At 39.5% G+C, this 24,637-nt stretch overlaps 1 protein-coding gene across 4 annotated transcripts in view; it reads left to right on the top strand.

Annotated features, from left to right (window-relative positions):
- LOC136865941 (PSME3-interacting protein) overlaps positions 1-24,637 on the top strand; it is a 140,653-nt gene that overhangs the window by 74,031 nt on the left and 41,985 nt on the right. For all 4 annotated transcript variants that reach the window (XM_067142500.2, XM_067142498.2, XM_067142499.2 and 1 more), the window contains exon 5: positions 13,856-13,968. In XM_067142500.2, the coding sequence (XP_066998601.1) occupies positions 13,856-13,968 (113 nt within the window). The remainder of the gene's footprint in view (positions 1-13,855; positions 13,969-24,637) is intronic.

Genomic DNA, 24,637 nt, shown 5'->3' with positions numbered 1-24,637 from the left:
TTGTAAGCAGCCATTGCAGAGTAGTCCTGCCGAATTTCTTGATCTGTTCTACTCTGATATCATCGATGCCAGCAGCCTTATTTAATTTCAAGGTGGAGATGACAGACTCTAGTTCATTCAAGGTGAAGGGTTCTTGGAGATTATGGTTCTCACTTCCTGGGGTTCGTTCCAGTTGCTCCCGTGTACTCCGACCTTTAATCTTCCCGTTCATGAGTAATTGGGTTGCAATCTGGTCAGCTGTAATTGTGGTGAAGTTTCTAGGTTTTGTTGGGTCACCGCTGAGATTTTTCAGGAGATTCCAGGCTCGCCTACTGTTCAACTTCATGTCCAGATTCTCTACCAGTGAGGTCCACTTAACTTTGCGATTTGCTGAGATAGTTTGCAGCAATTCCTCACCAACCTGGATAGTTTCATCAGCAAATGGGTCAGCCTCAAAAAGATCTTTGTAATGGTTCATCAGCTGTTTGCTGTCATCAGTCATTCCTGGTATGTAATTTGTTCTACAACCTCTTGGAATGGTCCTTCTAGAGGCTGTCTGGACGCATTTGACAAATGCCTCGTACATCGCAGGTTTCGGTGGGATCTTGGCAACTTCTATATCAAGCTCGTTGGTGAATCTTTCCCAATTGGCCTTCTGAAAATTAAACCTTCGCTTGAAAGGTACCTCCTCTGGCACTACCAAGGCATTCACTTTGCAGATTACAGGTCAGTGTTGGGTAGATGGGATAGCCTTACCCATCATCTTCCCACAACTCCCAGCAACTTTTGATGATACGAAAATATTGTCAGGGTTGTAGCCTCTTCCACCGACCGCTATTGAAGGATGCTGGTAGCTTTGGATCATGAATTAGATGAAGATCATGATTCTCTGCCCATGTTTCCAGTTTATCTCCATTGGTATCTGAATCTGGGTATCCCCAGGATGTGCTTCGGCAGTTGTAATCGCCAAGGATGAAATTTACGCCCTGGTACTTAAAGTTGGTAGGTTCTTCAAATGTGAAGTCAACATTAGGAGGCTTGTATACAGAAGTAACGCTAAAGTGTGGCGTACATACAGAAAGAATCTCGATGTCATCCCTTTCAGTTAGTGAGGTTGATGTGATATAACGATACGGATACGTCTGTCTGACCCGTCACTGTTACAGCACAACAAAACAGTTATGCGGTCCTTCGCATTTTTGCCTCCATGACAAGATTCTCCTTTAAGAGCCAGCGTGCGATCCGGTAAACAGTTGAAAAATAGGCCGGTTTCATCCGCGTTATACATGTTCTTCGGTTCGTATCCTTCAAGCAGCTCTGGGAGATTTTCCCCCCAATCTTCCACAGTCGAACCGTCAACTGCAGCACTCTCACCGGCGAGCTTTTTATACACCAGCCCGTGACGCTCCTTAAACCGGGAAATCCATCCATTCGAAGCAGAAAAATTTTTGATACCCATTCTTGCAGCGATGCTTCGAGCTTTTATGCGCAAAATGTTACCATCCACAGGAATTCTCGACGCCCGAGCTTGCTGATACCAAGAAAAGAGAACTGCTTCCATTTTAGAATATCTCGATTCCTTCCCCGTTTTTCTATTCTTTGCAGAGGATCCACATTCTTTTACTTATTCACGTATCTCTTGTTTTTCCCCTATTATTGTATTCAGTGTCGAAGCAGGTAAGCCTAAACGTTTCGCGATGTCAACTTTTTTTTCTGTTGGATTTCTTTCAACTTCCTCTATAATCTGAAGTTGTTCTTGCAGGGTTTTCACATGCTTTACAGGTCGCGCCATTTCAATACTGTACTGTGTAAGCAAACCGAAACTCGACTGCGTAAATTGTTGGTTTTCACCAGCTAGTAACACAGCCAACTGAACGAGACATTCAACAGAAAGCTCTTAACAAAGCGCAAGTTGGCAGAGGCCTTCATTGTTAGCCTGGTACAGAATGTTCCGTAAGTATCATCGCGCAAGATATCCGACGAAATTAAAATACGCTAGACTCGCAAATTCGATTCCTGCCGTCCATTCTCGAAATCTTGAAAAACGCTTGATCGAGGATTTAGCGTTGATGGGACTGAAATTTCTGGACGGTTGATGCGGGAAATTGTTTCTTCGAGGAATGGATAACGCGGGATTTTTAATACAGGTTTTAAATGGGATGCTCACGGGACCATGTAATTTGAACTAATATTACGGGGAAACGTAGTTTCGGGGAACGGATAATCGAGGTTTCACTGTATACGGTTGAACATGACTTTTTTTTTCCATTATGATTTCTTCGTTTCACGGCATTGATTAGCTGTGGTGTCCTAGCAGACCTTGGATTGATCGAATAAGGGCACTTGGACATACTCCTGGTCTCCCTGAAGCATTTGATTGATTGACAGGTAAACATTTTGCTGACGCCAAGATTCTTGAAGATATTAAAGGTTTCAAAGTTGTCTTCCTACCTCATGCGTGTAATCGCGATATGATTTTCATAATCGCCCCATTCCATAATTAGGAGATGTTGAATGCAACAGAAGCACTTTGGAGGTTAATGCAGACTATTCCCAGAAGAGGTTCTCCTATATGCCACCAGATGGTCTTGTGGGTTAAGTGACACAGCCTGGTGGTTAGTTTGTAACAGTGCAGGGTTATTACAACTGATTTGAGCGATTCCAAAGCTCTACAATAACATTTATTATTTGACTTATTGTCACAAGGCTTCGCACACATATAGAAAATCTCACCGAGCTCGATGGCTGCAGTCGCTTAAGTGCGGCCAGTATCCAGTATTCAGGAGATAGTAGGTTCGAACCCCACTGTCGGCAGCCCTGAAAATGGTTTTCCATGGTTTCCCATTTTCACACCAGGCAAATGCTGGGGCTGTACGTTAATTAAGGCCATGACCGCTTCCTTCCCACTCCTAGCCCTTCCCTGTCCCATCATCGCTATAAGACCTATCTGTGTCAGTGCGACGTAAAGCCACTAGCAAAAAAAAAAAAAAAGAATAGAAAATAGAAAGTTTTTTGACATTACAAATGTTCGAAATGTGCACCTCTAGTGATTCTGCAGACATCAAGCCTATAATGAAGTTCGTCCTACACTTGGTGCAGCATGTCCCTATCAGTGGATTCAAAAGCACGGTTCATGCGAGCTTGCAGTTCTGGCAGGTTTGTTGGGAGAGAAGGTGTAAACACTTGAGTCTTTCACGTTACCCTACACAAAGAAATCGCATGGGGTTAAGTCAGGAGAGCGTGGAGGCCATGACATGAATTGCTGATCATCATCTCCACCACGACTGATCCATTGGTTTGGCAATCTCCTGTTTAAGAATTTACGAATAATGGAGTACCATTCTGTTGGAAGATGAAGTCTGTGCTGTCCTCGAGATGCGGCATGAGGCAATTTTCCACCATGTCCAGATACACGTGTCCTTTAATGGATTTTTTGCAGAAGAAAAAGGGTTACAATTTACAAACTTCATCATATAAATTCGTATTGATACAGTTTAAATTAAGAATTAGTGTTAGGTTTAATGGTCCACCCAATCAATACACTTCACTTTACAAGTGAAAACACATTCAGTATTAAAATATATTAAACATTCTTTGGTACATGTTTTGTCTAATGTAGGACTTCTTCAGCCATAGCATCTCGTAACAGATCACGATACATCATTGTTGTTGTCTGATAATTTTAAAAATGGAAGAACCCATGTCCTCTACGAACTGTTTGAGAATACACTAAAGACAATAAACACTATTTTTCATAAAATTGTCCATCACTTCTTGTAAGTATACTTCACATGTTAAAATTTGAATGATATTTCTTTAAAATATGACATGCAGTGCCAGAGTTTAAATCTCCCTCAGTCAGTACACTGAAGCTACCAGCACTGCATGTCATATTTTAAAGAAATATCATTCAAATTTTTACAAGAAGTGATGGACTGTTTTATGAAAAATAGTGTTTATTGTCTTCAATCAATCACTACTGATCTGCATTTAGGGCAGTCGCCCAGGTGGCAGATTCCCTATTTGTTGCTTTCCTAGCCTTTTCCTAAATGATTTCAAAGAAATTGGAAATTTATTGAACATCTCCTTTGGTAAGTTATTCCAGTCCCTCACTCCCCTTCCTATAAATGAATATTTGCCCCAGTTTGTCCTCTTGAATTCCAACCTTATCTTCATATTGTGATCATTCCTACTTGTATAAATGCCATTCAAACTTATTCGTCTACTAATGTCATCCCACGCCAACTCTCCGCTGACAGCTCGGAACATACCACTTAATTGAAATAATAACATTAAGTTATTATTTCAATCAAATATCATCAATACGGACCAAAAATGATATTTATTACATGTAACATACCACTTAGTCGAGCAGCTCTTCTTCTTTCTCTCAATTCTTCCCAACCCAAACATTGCAACATTTTTGTAACGCTACTCTTTTGTCGGAAATCACCCAGAACAAATCGAGCTGCTTTTCTTTGGATTTTTTCCAGTTCTTGAATCAGGTAATACTGGTGAGGGTCCCATACACTGGAACCATACTCTAGTTGGGGTCTTACCAGAGACTTATATGCCCTCTCCTTTACATCCTTATTACAACCCCTAAACACCCTCATAACCATGTGCAGAGATTGGTACCCTTTATTTACAATTCCATTTATGTGATTACCCCAATGAAGATCTTTCCTTATATTAACACCTAGATACTTACAATGATCCCCAAAAGGAACTTTCACCCCATCAACGCAGTAATTAAAACTGAGAGGACTTTTCCTATTTGTGAAACTTACAACCTGACTTTTAACCCCGTTTATCAACATACCATTGCCTGCTGTCCATCTCTCAACATTTTCGAGGTCACGTTGCAGTTGCTCACAATCTTGTAACTTATTTATCACTCTATAGAGAATAACATCATCCGCAAAAAGCCTTACCTCCGATTCCACTCCTTTACTCATATCATTTATATATATAAGAAAACATAAAGGTCCGATAATACTGCCTTGAGGAATTCCCCTCTTAATTATTACAGGGTCAGATAAATCTTCACCTACTCTAATTCTCTGAGATCTATTTTCTAGAAATATAGCAACCCATTCAGTCACTCTTTTGTCTAGTCCAATTGCACTCATTTTTGCCAGTAGTCTCCCATGATCCACTCTATCAAATGTTTTAGACAGGTCAATCGCGATACAGTCCATTTGACCTCCAGAATACAAGATATCTGCTATATCTTGCTCGAATCCTACAAGTTGAGCTTCAGTGGAATAACCTTTCCTAAAACCGAATTGCCTTCTATCGAACCAGTTATTAATTTCACAAATATGTCTAATATAATCAGAAAGAATGCCTTCCCAAAGCTTACATACAATGCATGTCAAACTTACTGACCTGTAATTTTCAGCTTTGTGTCTATCACCCTTTCCTTTATACACAGGGGCAACTATAGCAACTCTCCATTCATCTGGTATAGCTCCTCCGACCAAACAATAATCAAATAAGTACTTCAGATATGGTACTATATCCCAACCCATTATCTTTGGTATATCCCCAGAAATCTGATCAATTCCGGTCGCTTTTCTAGTTTTCAACTTTTGTGTCTTATTGTAAATATCATTGTTATCATATGTAAATTTTATTACTTCTTTGGCCTTAGTCTCTATCTCGACATTATCCTTGTAACCAACAATCTTTACATACTGCTGACTGAATACTTCTGCTTTTTGAAGATCCTCACATACACACTCCCCTTGTTCATTAATTATTCCTGGAATGTCCTTCTTGGAACCTGTTTCTGCCTTAAAATACCTATACATACTCTTCCATTTTTCACTCAAATTCGTATGACTGCCAATTATGCTTGCCATCATATTATCCTTAGCTGCCTTCTTTGCTTGATTCAATTTTCTAGTAAGTTCCTTCAATTTCTCCTTACTTCCACAGCCATTTCTAACTCTATTTCTTTCAAGTTTGCACCTCCTTCTTAGTCTCTTTATTTCTCTATTATAATAAGGTGGGTCTTTACGATTCCTTACCACCCTTAATGGTACAAACCTGTTTTCGCATTCCTCAACAATTTCTTTAAACCCATCCCAGAGTCTGTTTACATTTTTATTTACCGTTTTCCACCGATCATAGTTACTTTTTAGAAACTGCCTCATGCCTGCTTTATCAGCCATATGGTACTGCCTAACAGTCTTACTTTTAAGACCTTCCTTTCTATCACATTTATTTTTAACTACCACAAAAACAGCTTCATGATCACTAATACCATCTATTACTTCAGTTTCCCTATAGAGCTCATCTGGTTTTATCAGCACGTCATCCAGGATATTTTTCCCTCTGGTTGGTTCCATCACTTTCTGAATCAGCTGTCCTTCCCATATTAACTTATTTGCCATTTGTTGGTCATGCTTCCTGTCGTTCGCATTTCCTTCCCAATTGACACCTGGCAAATTCAGATTTCCCGCTACAATCACATTTCTTTCCATGTCGTTTCCCACATAGCTGACTATCCTATCAAATAATTCCGAATCCGCGTCAGTGCTACCCTTTCCCGATCTGTACACTCCAAATATATCAAGTTGCCTGTTATCTTTAGAAATGAGCCTTACACCTAGAATTTCATGTTGCACCCGCCTATCGAGCGGTCAGTGCCAAGTTCTCCCGGTAACTCAGTTTCTTCTCAGGGTATTCTATCTATCGCTCATAAAATCTGTGATTTTATATGGGTTTGTTTTTTACGTGGTTTCGGAAGAGACTCGGTCTGTTGAGATGCACATCATGGGAATACCTATACGCTCAAGTAAGGACCTGTGGCCGAAAACCTCAAAAAGAATCTCTTTCTTTTTGTCAAACTCACCAGTTACTTATATCTACAAGCTAACTTACAAACAAGCCGTTATCCAAAAGGAACTCAAAACACAGTCACTTTCTAAAAGAAAAATATAAGAAAATTTATTGAATGAATCATGTTCAATGTAAGTTAATGTGAATTCTGGGTAGTATTATCTTAATGATATTTAAGCATAAAGGATTAGAGTCAGCGCTGGCTCAAATAAAAGTAAAATAATTAAGCTTTAAATTATTTACATTCTTTCTCATTTAATGTTCAAGTTCATATTAGTTATTTACCTCTATATTCGTAGCCATGTTCCGAAGTGTATTTGATTTACTCAAATTATATTCAAGAGATCACTGAGCAATTACGGTCTCCATATAAATACTCGTTGTGAACACCGTCACGATAATTATATTAATTATTCTCACCACATTTAAGTCATCTTACTGTGATAAAAATGGATGGTTTGCTAAATTGAAACGTAATAAAAATTAAATGGGATAAAGTCAGATTGCGAATGTAAATCTGATCATATCTTTACGTATGTATCTCCCAAACAAACTCTTGTGTGAGTGTAAAATCGTAAAACTGCTCTCCAAATTTTCCATTCATAAATCTGAACTCTGGTTATTTGGTCACTCATCTTGAATACGCATAAATAACAACTTACGGGCCAAGACAATACCTCCCTAGAGCCTACGATATATGGCTCCTAACTAACCATTATCATATTCTTTATATTTAAAACACTTCAATTGAAATCATATCTGCGTGAAAAGAAATGAACATCTATCTAACTGTTCAAGTAGTTTCCGATCCACACACTCCTCCACCAACGGCTCAATGTGCTTTAGCTAACTGCTCTTACTCAGTATCTCTCATGTGTACGAGCTACTCAACTCGTATGGACAGTACAGAATGAAATTAATACGTATTATACTGAAACGTCACCGCACCAAAGAATATCACATGTATACTTAGTCATGAGCCTAGTAAACCGTATGTTAAAGAACTCTCTTGTACTCGGTACATGCCATTTACTAATGTCAGATAAAAACTGTCACGATACACAATTCTACCAAAATACATGTCAATCTTACCTTAAAATGGTCATCTGCGCGATGTTCACACTTTGACATATTCTTTCCATATGACACAGAAACTCACCTCATGTAAATCTAACACAACGTTTCCTCGGCGAATAGCAATTCTTTCTCTTACCGCAGAATATAAACAAACATCTGTATTTCAAGTATTCCTTAATATGCTCCAAGAAATAACCACATTTCAACACCATTCCAATATACATTATCATACCACCGGCATACTTATTGCCGTATGCATATAGCCGATTACACCCAAAACTATATGCCAAACATTTTAGAATTGCCTTGTAATAAACGCATTTTAATAACCTCTTATCTTAAAAACAGCAGTTTGAGTTCAATGCCCTCTTTCTATGAAGAAAAGAATACGTAACTTAACTATATTCATCTGTGTCGCGCAGGTAAATTCGTGACGTAATCATTGTACAGGTAGAACGAGATTAATCGAAATTTCACTAGTTATATCGACTCATTGCTATTAGGTCTTCACAAGAAACACTTCTTTCATTTACTCATGCTAGTTTCTACTGTATGTATGCAAGTGCGGTAGCCTGTATATGATATAATAGAATTCTAATTCTACACTGCCATCTTATCTTATAGCCTTAAATATCTCACACTTCACTTTATGTTTCACACACGTTCTTAATTAATTCATAAATATCACCAATTAATCAGCACATGCCGAAGTTAGAGTGAGGATGTAGATTGCAAGAAACTACTCTACTAAAAAATGTATGGACTTAGCTTGTCAGATGCTACGTTTGGTCTGGTTGTCGCTCCATTCCTTGGTTGTGGTTAGACCCTCTGTTAGGATCTGGATCTCCGGTTGGATAACGTCTTCCCGGTCATCAGCTGGTCACATGGCTGGTCGGTCCAATCCTCATCGGTCGGTCCTCTGGCTGGCCGGTATTCATCCTTATCATCCGGTCCTCTGGCTGGCCGGTCCAATCATCATCAGCTGGTCCTCTGGCTCGCCGGCGCCTATCCCCAGTTCAGTCCATCATGTAGATTTAGCAAGCAGTCATTATTCCAAATCTGCAGACAACGTAGAAAATTCCTTTTGTGGAGCAATCAGTCATGATATATTCCATAGTTCTACTGCTTATTCTAATAACGAAGTTTTCTTCAGTTGGAATAAGTTCTCCGTATATAGATATTAAGTTTATAACCACAGGGGTAACTTCCTTCTCATACGAAATTATCAGTTCTGCAATATGGTGTATCCTTTTTCTTCAATCGCAGAGTGGCTGCTCACCGGATCCAAGTCAGACGTATCTCACCACGAATTGCTTATTTCTATAATATTTCGTCTCTTTTTAACATACGCCAGTGAATTATTTTATCGGATGTTATCGCCGATTGTAAAACAGTCAATATCTTCCTCAGGAGTTTAAGATAATCTTCAGATGTAAAGCTTCGCTTGTATTTGCGTCTTACTTCTGCAGTTGAAATTTTTAGAGTATATCTTTAAACAATCAGTCCGCTGCTATATTTTTTTCAAAACAATTCAAAATGAGCCTCTATTGTCCTGCAGTGTCTTCCAAATCAGTCCGTTTCGTGACGTGCATGGTCTCCTATATGCCGTATTAATAAGAAGTTCATTGCCTTAATAGATCGCATGGGCCATACCTTCCTACGCCGCCATTTTGTAAATGGTCTACGAGATGTGAACGGGCACAATGTGTCTCATCTTTAACTTTTTCGTAGCTTACAAATTCTTCTTTCACCAGAATGAATACTCCCCCTCCCACCCTTCCTATCCTATCTGTACGATACACACTCCAGTGCCGTGAGAAAATTTCTGCATCCATTATATCATTTTTCAGCCATGATTCAACTCCTATTACAATATCTGGTAAATATATATCTATTAAATTACTTAATTCTATTCCTTTCCTTACAATACTTCTACAGTTCAACACTAACAATTTTATGTCATCCCTACTTGATTTCCAGTTCCCTGTTCCCTTATCACCGCTCCCTAGGCCATTCCGTTTCCCTGAATGTACCTCCCTATTACCCTTCCAAACAAATTTCCTAACTTATACGTACCACTGCGGTTTAAATGAAGGTCATCTGAGCGCAGATCCCTATCTCCTACCCACCCATTAGGATCTAGAAATTTCACTCCCAGTTTCCCACATACCCACTCCATAGTCTCATTTAAATCCCCAATCACCCTCCAGTCAGTATCCCTTCTACACAGTATTCCACTAATAACAATCTCTGCTTTCTTAAACTTCACCCGTGCTGCATTTACCAGATCCCACACATCTCCAACTATGTTGGTACTTATATCAGCTTGCCTTACGTTGTTGGTACCAACGTGAAACACTACCACCTTCTCCTTCCCCTCCTCCCTCTCTTCTACTTTCCTCAACATCTGTCTTAACCTAATTCCTGGATAACACTCTACCCTGGTACCCTTTCCTCCACACACTTTCCCCACGTGTCTAACGATGGAATCCCCCCTGACCAGAGCCTCAACCCTACCCTCCTCGTTTGATCCCCTCCCCTCCTGGTCAGCCCTATCTTTCCTGATAACTGCAGAAGCTACTTCCTCCTACCTTTTCTCCTTCCCATGACCCTGTTCCACCTGTCTTTTCCTATCCTCTACTCTACATTTTCCTTTCCTACCTTTTCCCTTCCTCCTACTTCCACGCATCTCAGCAACAGTTCCCTGTCCCTCATCTTCCCTCTGATGTTCTACCTGCAGTGACTCGTACCGATTTTAAACAGACACCTGTCCTGAATTCTGACCCTGAATAGAGCTCTTAGTCTGCAATCTCCTTCCCCTTAGAACATTAGACCACCTGTCTTCTACAACTCCTCCCTTTCCTTGTACACCTACTGTAACCTGTACGTTGTTTGAGGGAGTCCTATCTTCCTTCCTGTCTTCTGTGAGAATCCTAATTATCTCCCTCAAACTTTCCAACTCCTCCCTCATACCCCTCAATGCCTCACCACACCCACAGTAACTACACTCGCGCTCTTTAGCCATTCTTTACGGGGGGGAAAAATGAAATTAAAAATAAAATAACTTATTTGCAAAAAAAATAAATGAACGGAGGGATATATTGTCTGGCATAGTACACAACAATAAGGTAATTAATATACGACTACACTACAATACTACTTAGTCGTGCTCTATTTTTTTATCCTACAACTCCTGACAGGATAAAAACTGCTGTTAATTACTGAATATCGAAACTAATAGCCTACACAAGAACTACACAATTCCAAACTGCAATTAAGCCTGTTCTAATTACAACAACAGTATTTTAGTAAGAGTTTCTACGGATACCTCTACTACACCAGTACTACACAAATATTTTACAATAATAAAATAATCACACTAAATTCTAATAGGATATTACTCGTATACTACTGTACAGTACACTACAGTAATTTTAAACTACTTTCAGACGTATCCTAATTACGATACCGGTACCGTACCGTATGTCACTAAACTAAGCACAACAGAAATGAAATTTGCAAGAACTACTGTACTCAAAGATTACCAACGAAGCTAAATGCTTAGACAAATTATTATTAGTATTACGGTCTAATAGATACACACGAATATAGCAGGCAAGATATGGCACTATCTAAATGTACTGTATCTACACTACACTGCGTTTGGTTAATGCTTAAGTATCGAAAGGATTGCCGTACACGAAGAAAAACACGAATATAACTGGCAAGATACTATCTAATATATTATACCTTATCTTCACTACAATTCTACTGAAATGTGGTTATGTGATTATTACAGCTGGTGGATTACTATTATTTTCCCTACTCCACGGGACGGAGAATAAAAGTGTCCTTAATTAGGCCTACTGAAAAATACGAGGTTGTCTACAGTAATTTCTCAAATATTTCCATCAAAACTACTACTACTACTCCAGGGACTTGAACTGCAATTACTGGGATATATGAACTTTATTATTATTTGCTAACCGCTCATCAATACTGAAAGATCGAGGGAGCGAAATATAAATTACAGATACTTTAACTACCTACTCAGAAGTACAAATGAATGGAATACAAGGTCAGCTTATTTTTATTTTTATTTACTTGACTACACTACACCCTTTGTTCACGACTGTAGCCAACAATGCAATATTTGAATATGAGGAGTGACAATAATCAATAACAATACAACGACTGTTAACTATTACCGTGTAATCTCTTTAACTTCTTTTTAAATGAAAGTTTACAGGCGTATCGTGTTTTTTTTATGTAGTAAATTATTACCTTCGCGATAGTTTGAACGGATATCTATACGAAATACCGGAGAAGTTGCTGCAGAAGTTACGGTACTATTCCTTATGATAATCTGCCTTTGTAAGTATAACCAACGAACCTACAGATATTTACAAATATTTTTAACGTTAATATTATTACCTAAAGTATTTCCTAAACCTAAAATCGAAACAAGGTACACCTAGCTAGCCTACTTAACCTAGAAAACGTAATTTACTGAAGACCAACTGAATTACTTGTTACAAAATTTAAATAAATATCACTACTCCCAATTTCTACCAACAAGCACTAAACACCACTATATAAACAGCACTAAATGAATCGATATACACAAAATTTAGCTATTTCAATAGGTTTTCACTACTTTATCACTACAATAATGCAAGAACTCTCTCAACATCCAACCGTTCTCAAGCGCATCCAACATGCAGTCTTCAGTGTATTCTCAACCAGTTTGTAAAGGACGTGGGTTCTTCCATTTTTAAAATTATTAGACAGCAACAATGATGAATTGCAATTTGTTATGAGATGCTATGGCTGAAGAAGTCTTAAATTAGATGAATACCAAAGAATGTTTAATATATTTTAATATTGAATGATTGTGTTTTCACTTTTGAAGTGAAGTGTATTGATTGGGTGGACCAGTAAACCTAACACTAGTTCTTAATTTAAATGAAGCAAAAGGGCCTGTACACTTTAAACCGCGAGACTGCACAAAACACATTAACTTTTGGTGAATTTCAAGTGTGCTGCACGATAGCGTGAGGATTCAATAACCGCCCCCCAGATTCACACATTATGTCTGTTCGCTGTAGCATTAACAAAAACTGTTACTTCATCACTGAAGACAAGTTTTGTACTAAACTAGTCTTCTTCCGTACACTGTTACAACCGCACCAAAAATTCAAGGCGTTTGACTTTGTCATCGGTAGTCAGGGCTTGTAGCAGTTGTATGCAGTAAGGTTTCTGCTTTAGTCGTTTCCGTAAGATTTTCCGAACCGTCGGCTGTGGTATGTTCAGCTCTCTTTTTGCACTCTCCTTTGACTTCTGTGGGCTGCCTGTAAAACTTGCCCGCACGCGATCAACTGTTTCTTCAGTCACTGCAGGCCAACCCATTGATTTCCCCTTTCAGATGCATCCCGAAGCTTTAGATTGCACATAGCATCGTCGAATGGAGTTAGCAATTAGTGGATCTTTATGGTACTTCATCCTGAAGTGTCGTTGCACAGTTATGACAGACTGATGTGAGTGCATTTCAAGCACAACAAACGTTGTGGATCCTGTCACCATCTTGTCTCACTGCACACTGCTCACTACTGCTGTGCTCTTGTGCAGAAATCTGAAGTGTAACTTCAGCAGACCAAAACTTTTTGAGTTTTTGTGCATGACTGTTGAGTTTCGTGACCATATGTCAATTCATGGAGCTACAGTGAATTTTTAAAATCGCTTCAATCATTTGTAATAACCCTGTATTCATGGCCAGGCTATATGCTTTATTTGTAGCATCAGTCATTAACAACCTAATAAAGTGACTCCATGTAGTCTGCTTTTTTCAAGATGTGTATTTTGTAAAGGAATTGCTTAATATCATTTGTATATGTCTTATTATACAGGTTCATAATTGTAGTACCTTTCATTATTTTTATTCTATTTTCAGCAATCGCACCTCACAGTTAAAACTCCTTGCTGGTGCTGTCGTTCGAAAGCGACCAGCAGATGCAGCACCATCAATAGAAAGTCCTAGGAAGAAACAAAATACTAAAGATGAAGGTGTGTATTTTTTGGACTGATCAAATGTTATTGACTTTCTTATTGATTCATACTAGAGCATGGGATATCTTTGGTCATCTGCTTCTATGGATATTAAGGATATGAGTAATATATTCATCATGCCAAGATTAACTTACAGCTCGAAGATAGGATAGTACTGAGTACTTGTACTGAGTACTTTGTGTGAAATTAACATAGTCTTATCTCATTATCAGCCAATTCAGTCATAATACGAGGGCGAGTCAGTAAATAAGTCGCAAAACTGAATTGAGGCGAAAAATAATCAAAGTAACTTTCGGACATTTATTTCACTTTTCCACATATTCACCCTGTACATTCAGGCACTTATCCCATCTCTTTACAAGTCCTTGAAAGCCAGCAGCAAAGAAGTCCTTTGGTTGCTGTCGCAGCCAGTGTGTAACCTCTAGATTACGGCATCATCTGTATCAAAATGACGACCACTCAGATGATTTTTTAGGAGCCCAAACAGATGAAAATCACTGGGGTCATTATGGATGAGTTGATCCACACACTGCAATGTGGTTGCAGTTGACACCTCCACAGGACGACCAGGACGCTCCCCATCTCTTTTGCAATGCACTTCTTCTGTGGACAGTCCTTTGGCCCACAAAAAACGCACAACTTCTCACTGTTCTTCTTGTGTAAAGTCATGCAACACATGTGCCGTCGTGCACTAACAGCCTCCGACTGACTGAGTGCCTGTGAGATGTCTTACGACAAGCATACATATGCTGCCACCTGCTGGCAAAACTTGCATGCGTAATTTCAAATGGTATAAGGCACACATGTTTGCGACTTATTTGACTCACCCTCCTATGATGTGGCCTCCTGAAGTCCGCGAGCAAGATAATTATGTAATGGTTATTTCCACGCAGTACGGTCTTCATCAATTCTGTGCCAATAAACTCCAGTAGTTCTCCATAAGTCCTTGTCACATCGATCTGGTGATCTTTGTCTTGGTCTCCGATATTCACTAGGACTCCACTCAAGAACAAGTTTTGTCCATGGACAGTCCTTTCTACAAGCCATGCGTCCAGCCTACTGTCACGTGTCCAGTGTTGCCGCACCCTTTGAATGATCTCGGTAACGTTAGTAACTGAGTATATGTCATTTACTCTGTCTCTTCACGAGAAACCCAGAATTGATGTTTCTAGGCCTCTTTGAGCTATTTGTTTAGTGTGGAAGTGGTGGAGAGTATTAAAAGGTGTAAAAAACATGAGAGCAAATATGAAAAATCTTCCCCACTCTCAGGCTCATTAAGGTTAGAACAGAATATTTACAGGTGTAAAAAACAACTTGAGAACAAATATTTAAACCCTTTTCACTGGTGCCCATTAAAGTAACAACATATTCTTGGAGGTTACTTCCTTTTTAAAACAGATGTGTAATGTTGAACTCTTAGTTAGCGAGCAAGTTGGCTATGTGGTTTGGGTCATGTAGCTGCGAGCTTGTATTCGGGAGATAGTGGGGTTGAACCCCACTGTAAGCAAACCCTGAGAATGGTTTTCTGTGGTTTCTCATTTTCGTACCAGTCAAATGCTCAGGCTGTACCTTAATTAAGATCACTGTCGCTTCCTTCACTGTCCCATTCCATCATTGCCATAAAAACCTGTCTTTGTCAGTGCGATGTAAAACAAATGACAAAATCCTGTTATTTGCAGCCTTATGTTTCGAACCAGTGATGTACATGTAAAACTTCATTAAGACGTTTCTGCTGGGGACAACAAAAATTAACGAGTTAAGCAAGAAATCATACTACTGAATGTATGAATAAAAGCTATCCAACAGGGATATGGAAACACTAGATATGATTTTTTCTGACATGAGGGGATTTTACGTCATGTGTCTGCGGGTGCAGTGAAAACTATATCATTTCTAAAGATGAGAGGAAGGTATTGAAAGGTGTAAAAAATGCGAGTGAACAAATATGGAAAACCTTTCTGCTCTGGCTTATAAAATAAGTGCTCTGAAAGGTGTGAAAAACAACAAACATGAAAACATACGCACTGGGGTCTAAAAAAATACCCATGTGTTGTTGCTGATCACACTCTTTCTAAAACAAATGTTAGTAGAAGCAAAATAAATTTCTAACTTCTGAATGGAGTGCGGAATACAAGCACAAATAGACTCGCTGCATAATTCAGCAATCTTGCTGCTAACCAGCAAGCAAAACTGAACATTTCTGAGGCTACCGGCTTGTTCCCCGAACGTGCATTTTATCCTGTGAAGTTCAGAAATTTAAGGCCTTTCCCCGTAATCACACAACTGTGGCGACGGATCTTACCTGACTTGGAAATCACATTTGTTTTACAAGGGATGACAAATAACACTTTCAGGGCTAGGAAAAGTGTGATTGTACTAAGCAGTAAAGTAAAAAAACCTGACGCTCTGAGATATTTTTATATAGATTTAATAAGATGAGAATCGGGACTTCAAATTTACGACATGCTAAGAGGAAAAAAACGTGTTAATGAGGAATGCACTAATGAGGTTTTATTGTATTTAACACTGTGTGCTGGTCTTGCTCTTCAGTCATGAATTACCAGATAGGTTACCAGATTAACTTTGGAGGTTATACTCACCCATGCACGAGAGAACAACTTCGGTCACCATAACATTCGCAACAACTCTATTTACTTAAGATACGGATGCCTATCCATTTCCTGCAGAGCGAGAAGGAGACCTAGAATAAGGTGGGTTGATTCAATAAAGAGGAGTGCAAGAAGAATAAACCTGGACTGGGACAAAATGTCGGAAGAGGAATGGTGTAAGGAGATACATGCCCTGACCAGGCAGGAGCTGGATAAGGGGTAGAGAGGAGGAGGATGAGGAAGAGGAGGAGGATATTTCTTTGCCTTTTCTCAGCTCTCATGCTTTCCTGTAAGTTTGGGTGCTGCCACCATGTTTAATTACGTGCCTTCACTTTTCCTGTTCTACCCAACACACCGTTGCCAGTTTTTCTTAACTGGGCTGCTTTTTCTTCCTATTGAGCTTTACTCAGCAGTCGTCTTCTTGCAGTCTCCTCCATTTTGTCTTTGATACACATGTTGTGGGCTTTGTTCTCATGCCCTCAATGTTGTGTTGGTACAACTTTCCCTGAGAAACATACATACAAACATACATTATCATTATAGACTTTTATGCCTTTCAGCGTTCAGTCTGCAAGCCTCTGAGAATTTACTAAACGTCGCCACAATCCTCAATATGCAACTAGTGTTGTGGCCTCATTTAGTTCTATACCTCTTGTCTTTAAATCGTTAGAAACCGAGTCTAACCATCGTCGTCTTGGTCTCCCTCTACTTCTCTTACCCTCCATAGCAGAGCCCATTATTCTCCTAGGTAACCTATCCTCCTCCATTCGCCTCACATGACCCCACCACCGAAGCCGGTTTATGCGTACAGCTTCATCCATCGAGTTAATTCCTAACAGCCTTTATCTCCTCATTGCGAGTACCCTCCTGCCATTGTTCCCACCTCTTTGTACCAGCAGTCATTTTTGCTACTTTCATGTCTGTTACTTCTAACTTATGAATAAGATATCCTGAGTCCACCCAGCTTTCGCTCCCTTAAAGCAAAGTTGGTCTGAAAACAGACCGATGTAAAGATAGTTTCGTCTGGGAGCTGACTTCCTTCTTACAGAATACTGCTGATCGCAACTGCGAGCTCACTGCATTAGCTTTACTACACCTTGATTCAATCTAACTTACTATATTACCATCCTGGGAGAACACACAACCGAAATACTTGAAATTATCGACCTGTTCTAGCTTCGTATCACCAATCTGACATTCAGTTCTGTTGAATTTCTTACCTACTGACATCAATTTAGTCTTCGAGAGGCTAATTTTCATACCATACTCATTGCACCTATTTTCAAGTTCCAAGATATTAGACTGCAGGCTTTCGGCACAATCTGCCAAGTCGTCAGCATAGGCCAAACTGCTTACTACATTTCCACCTAACTGAATCCCTCCCTGCCATTTTATACCTTTCAGCAGATGATCCATGTAAACTACGAACAGCAAAGGTGAAAGATGCAGCCTTGTCTAACTCCTGTAAGTACCCTGAACCAAGAACTCATTCTACCATCAATTCTCACTGAAGCCCAATTGTCAACATAAATGCCTTTGATTGATTTTAATAATCTACCTTTAATTCCATAGTCCCCCAGTATAGTGAACATCTTTTCCCTCGGTACCCTGTCATTTGCTTTTTCTAGATCTACGAAACATAAACACAACTGCCTATTCCTCTCGTTGCATTTTTCAATTACCTGGCGCATACTGAAAATCTGATCCTGACAGCCTCTCTGTGGTCTGAAACCACCTTGATTTTCATCCAACTTCCTCTCAACGACTGATCGCACCCTCCCTTCCAAGATGCCAGTGAATACTTTGCCAGGTATACTAATCAATGAGATACCTCGATAGTTGTTGCAATCCTTCCTGTTCCCTTGTTTATAGATAGGTGCAATTACTGCTTTTGTCCAATGTGAAGGTACCTTACCAACACTTCACATTAATTTTACTACTCTATGAAGCCATTTCATCCCTGCCTTCCCACTATACTTCACCTTTTCATGTCTAATTTCATGTATTCCTGCTGCCTTATGACAGTGGAGTTTATTTACCATCCTTTCCACTTCCTCAAGCATAATTTCACCAACATCATCTTCCTCCTCCCCATGAGCTTCGCTGTTTGCATTGCATTAAATTACCTAGTTTAAATCTAGTCTTAGCTGGGCTGAGTGGCTCAAACGGTTGAGGCATTGGCCTTCTGACCCCAACTTGGCGGGTTCCATCCTGGCTCAGTCTGGCGGTATTTGAAGATGCTCAAATATGTCAGCCTCATGTTGGTAGATTTACTGGCACATAAAGGAACTTATCATCATCATCATCATCATCATCGATTTTCCGCTCCAGCGAGCCGGGTGCGGATTTTTACAAGCCTCTTCCAGTTCGTCCTGTTCATCCACAGCTGATGTTCTACCTTTTGCTGCCAATTTACATCACGTTGGCAAGGTCTTTGAAAAGATGCTTTTCCCAACTATCACAGAGGCCTCCCTCTGGGCCTCTTACCAACAGCATTGGAGCCATCCTTCTCATATGTCCATACCATTGTAATCTGCTTAATTCCAAGGTTTCCAACAGACTCCTTTCCAATCCAAGTTGTTGCTGAATACTTTCATTTTTTATTTTGTCTCTTGTTGTCTCTCAGAGACATGACTGAAGGAACTTCATTTCAGTGGCCTGTAGGTGACTTTTTGCAGATCTAGTCAACGTTACTGCTTGCAGTCCGTGTGTTAGAATTGGTACAACATATGCTTTGTACAACGTGAGCGTGCATGCTTGGGGAAATGAGTCATCCCAAAGTAATTGACAAACGGAGTGGTAGAATTTCGATGCAGCTTGTATTCTTTTGCCTATTTTTTGGTTTATGGTATTGTCAGAAGAAACAAAGCTCCCTAAGTATTTGAAGTTGTTGATAATGTCTACTGCTTCATTTTTCACTCGCAGGTGGACTGCTTCAGAATTTCGACTCATCACTAAACCGACAGTTTTAGTTCGGCTGATGATCATTCCCATTCTTTCAAATTCTTCTTGCCAAAGATGTACCGGTAGTTTAGCTTGAACTTTTGCTTCTGTCTCACCCCATAGCATAACATTATCAGCAAATACAAGTGCATTTGTTGTCTGATCGTTCATTTTCACTGCTTTTATAACCTAATCCATTATAGTAATGAAGATGAGTGGTGATAGACAACTTCCTTGTTAGACTCTGCTCTTGGTTTCAGAACAGTTTGACCTGCCTCGAATTTGCACACAGCTCTTTGTCTCTAGATATACAGTAGAAGTCTGTTATAGCGAGAATTCATAATGACGAAAGATTTACTCGCTAATACGGATTGTCGTTATATCGGATTTTTTGTAAAAGTCGGGAAAAGTTTTCGCGGATATCCACACTGCGGCTTACTTTTTTTTTTCGAAATCCGATACTACGTGAAATTGTGTGTTTAATTTCATTCTGAAAAATATATATTACCGTATTTCTCCGAATCAAAGACGATTCCCACTTTTTCCTTCAAAAAAATTAATCAGGCTTAAAAAGTGTTTTTTAAAATCATATTAATGTCTTTTCTTATACAGTACGCATTTTTAGACTGTAGACGCCGAACATTGGCTTTAGTTATGTCGTATTTTTTGCATTTGTACAATAATGCTTTCTTTATTTCAGCGGGTTTAATAACCATTAACTTAAAATTGGCATCATAATATTGAAGGGAACTCGTTGAAAATTTGCCGGCAATACACATTCCACGCGTCTCTACAATACGACGATCCACCAGGAAAATATTCTTGCTTACTATAAAACTGTTACCGGTACTTTCACTCAGCGTCAGATATAACTGGCTCCCGCTACACGCACGTCTTGCTTGCCAGATTCGGCCCACTTCAGCGGCTAGAGATGTATAGGTCTTAATCGCGGACTTTGAAAGTCAACGAACGAGTTTATTGCGCCGCGTTATGGCAATTCCGCCCATACCTCACAATTTTATCTTCAACTCTAAAGCGTCGTTGTTCCGGGCCACTGAATGCATTTTTTGTGCAGTACGCATTTTTAAGCTATCTTTGTCTTCACGGTAATGCCGAATATGGGCTTTAATTAAGCCTATGCCGTATTTTCTTGCGGTTGCACAATTATTATATATTTTCGAGTGTTTAATAGCCATTAACTTAAAATTGGCATCATAACATCGACGAGAACCTGTTGAAAATTTTCCGGCAATACCTGTTCCACGTATCTTTACAATACGACGATCCATCACGAAAATATTCCTGCTGTCTATAAAACTTAATTTTACTAAGCGTCAGGTACAGCAGACACGTTATAACTCTGCTACTGATAGCCGTGGTTTTTCTAAGAATTCGTAGGCTCGTATGTTTTGATGCCATACTGCAGATTTGAGATACGTTTTTGTAGAGGATAATAGAATGTCATTCTCTCTTCACTATTTTCCGAGATCCAGTGACGTTACACATAGGCACTGTATGACCGGTCGCCGTGGCTGGCGGTGTAGGCCTGGGCCTATGATAAAGAGGCGGTCGTTCATTGTCAACAAGTTTCGTGTGTGTGCGCGGGGGAGGGGAGGAGTGAAAAGAAACAGCGTGGTTTGGTTACTGCGGTAGTTGCCAGTGGTGTTCATTACTATCAGACCAGTAAATGCAAAATGACCCTTGATTTTTCACACGATATTCTGAGGGAAAAAACGTCCTCTTGGATTTGAAGAAATACGGTATTACTCCAGAGGCTTCCGTGGCAAACATTTCAGTTTTCTTTTTCAAACGGCATCACCTAACCTAACCGTATATGTATCATGGAAATCCATTTGAAACGCATGTAGAGAAATGATAACATCCTCGCTAAAAATTGACATGGGAATAGCTTTCCGAAATTTAACTAGATGCGAGAAAATATAAACTATCCTCCGAAATCAGTGATAGTACCCTGCCATATCTTGAGGTGTATCACTTTCTTACTTAATTTCAGTATACGGTACACCATTAAAATTAAGCCCTTTTTTTTCGAGTTAACAACTGCTATCGGCCACGTTATTTACCCATTTATTACGAAAATGTCTTATCCTCTTTCATTTTGAATTTTCTTTTGAGAACAGCAGTCGACGGGTAACACTAATCGACTCCAATATCGCCTTCGAATGTTGACAAGAGAGCTCGCAAATATACATAGCGCGAAAACTTACTGTATACCGAAGATGATCGATCGCATTTTGTGGCAAACGTTTCAGTTTTGTTATTCAAATAGCGTCACATATCCTAACTTATCTGTACTATATGTATGATGAAAACATTCTTCAAGCGGAAGTAGAGAAATTATAACCTTCTCGCTATAAATTTACATGATAATAGCCTTTCCGTAATTTAACGGACGCATGAAAATATAAACTAACCTCGTAATCAATGACGCACTCTGCCATATCTTGAGGTGAAGGCCCATCTCATTCTTACTTAATTGCGGTATTTAGCATTAAAATTAAGTGATCGTTTATTCAGCGTTTATCTTTAACGAGTTAGAAACGGCTATCCGACACGTTATTTACGCATTTATTACAAAAACATGTTCTTTCATTTTCCTCGCGAAAGAGCAGTCGACGGGTATTATTAATTGAATCTGACATTGCCTTCGAATGTCGACGAGAGAGCTCGCTCGTGGGTATAGCGAGAAAACCATACGGAACCGAAGATGATCGATCGCATGCAGTATAATGACTGGGTGCATAAATATCGGCTATATGCTCATATGCCTTCTCAGGATCCAAGAATACAACTATAACCTTTCTATTCTTATCCCAGTATTTTTTAAAGAGCATTCTTGTCAAAAAAATGAGGTCTAGCGTTGATCTGTTTGCTCTAAATCCACGTTGTTCTTCCTCAAGTTTAAGTTCAACAAATTTTCTGATTTTTCTCTCCTTGGTGGTCTCATATATTTTTACCCCATGAGGTAGAAGGGTTATGCCTCTGTAGTTGTTACACTTCTTTCGGTCACTTTTCTTAAATAGTGGAATAATCACTCCTTGCCTCCAGTCACTGAGGATTTCATTTTCTTCCCAAATTTTATTTTGTACTTTGTACAACCTTTGTATTTCAGGTTCTCCCATGTTGATCATGTCCACACTGAACTCATCCAATCCTGCAGACTTGTTGTTTTTCATTTTACATAATTGCTGTCTCCACTTCCAGCCAGGTTAAACTTTCTACATTATAATTTATAGGGTTTGGAGGTTCATCTTATGTGTCGTCAGTTGTCTTACAGTTTGCTAAGTGATTGAAATATATACTAACCTCCTGTAATATTTCATTTTTCATTTCAAGTTACCTCTCCGTTTGGGAGCTCACACTTTGATGATAGTACTATTATCATTTCTTTTGTTTTTAACAATGCTGTGCAGCAGCTTCTTGTGTTTGTCTTGCCATATTCTATTGGTAAGATCTTTGCATTTCCTTTGCTGATTGTCAACTATTCTTTTGACCTGTAATCTTTTCTCTCTGTTAAAATGATAGTTTATCCTCGATTTCTCTTGAATTTCCTCACACTCTGGCACAGTACAAAGCTCTTCTTGCCCCATTTCTAGTTTTGACAGCCTCTTTCACATCCTCATTCCACCATGCTGTTTCTTTGGATTTTCTTATTTGGCTCTGCCTTCCACATACTCTCTCAGCTGTCTTCACCAATACTCTCCTCAGGTTATCCCATTCCTCATTTGCAGATCTCAGATCTTCTTTTGGTAACATCTTTCGAATATTTTCTCCAAACATTTCCTTCACTCTTGGTTCAGAAATTCTCCAAGTTTTTATATTTGGTGTTCTTTTAATGTAGACTTTAGGAGGCCTTCTCTTTGTGATATCTGCAACCAACAGCCTGTGGTCTCCATCCAAATTGTCACTAGGAATTACTTTGACATCATTTACAACCTTCCAGACTTCTTGGTCGGCGAGTATATAATCAATCACAGTTCCATGTTGATCGTTCCAACTATATATAATCAATCACAGTTCCATGTTGAAACACATTAATAAGAGAGTTTCACATAAGAAGAACAAGGAAAAGGCGCTAACGACAACAGGTATCAGAAGACAAGCTAGTCTCGCAGACATTAGTTCAGCGGCAAAATGAGCAAAATATGATAAAGACAAATTAATTTTATCTACAACTCAAGTGTTTATGGAGGCAAATATTCCACTGGAAAAAGTTGATCAGTAATCCAGACCATAATAAACGACAGTGGACTATCAATCCTGATAGTGTATGTGTTACACCGTTCCACTGTTGCGCCAGAGCTGAGGAGGACGCAGATCTGTCCTACAATGCCATTCAGATGAGGTGTCGATCTTCTCAGGGCGGTGGTCTGGGTGGTGCGACCAGACCCATCTTGTCAGGTTCTGTGGCCTTGTGTGAACCATTCTGTACACACTCGTTGCACTGCCGACACACTTCGTCCCACATGAGCAGCAATTTCCCAGATGGATGCATCACGTTCTCCCATGCCAATAATGCGCCCTCTTTCAAACTCACTCATTTTCACGCTTTTCACATACGTCTGCGAGGCATCCTGCACTTCTGCTCAAGCGACACTGATCCATTACCTTCGGTTTATAGTGACAACTAGCTGATGTACCCATGCTTCACTACGGTATTCTACATTGTATACAGAATTGTAGGTTAGATAGAGTACACGTTGTGAGCAAGACTGTATTAAATTACGTAGCTCTTAACGTTACTCTAGAAACGCAATGGAGAAATCACCAAACGTCTTTTCTCATATGAAAACTGCGTTAGGGAATTTTCATTGTAATGGTAGGTCCGCTTGCCTACTGCCAGTCACAATCAGATTGGGGAATTGCATTGTAATGGCAGACACTCACTCTCCACCTGTCTTTTTACATCCTCAGAAAGAGTGTCTTAGTGGTTTTCCCAGCTGAAATTAACATAGGTCATTACAATGACGTCAGTAGGAATGGCGCGAGTAAAAGCGATGATTTCACATGAAATACTCGATCAAATGAAAAATCGCCCTTTTTCTCACTTTTAACGAACAGTACTACACTGCCGATCTAACAGTCCAAAGTTC

Source organism: Anabrus simplex, chromosome 3, assembly GCF_040414725.1.
Source record: "Anabrus simplex isolate iqAnaSimp1 chromosome 3, ASM4041472v1, whole genome shotgun sequence".
NCBI classification, from domain to species: domain Eukaryota; kingdom Metazoa; phylum Arthropoda; class Insecta; order Orthoptera; family Tettigoniidae; genus Anabrus; species Anabrus simplex.
The sequence above is the reverse complement of the archived record's forward strand: the minus strand, read 5'-3'. Positions and strand labels throughout refer to the sequence as shown.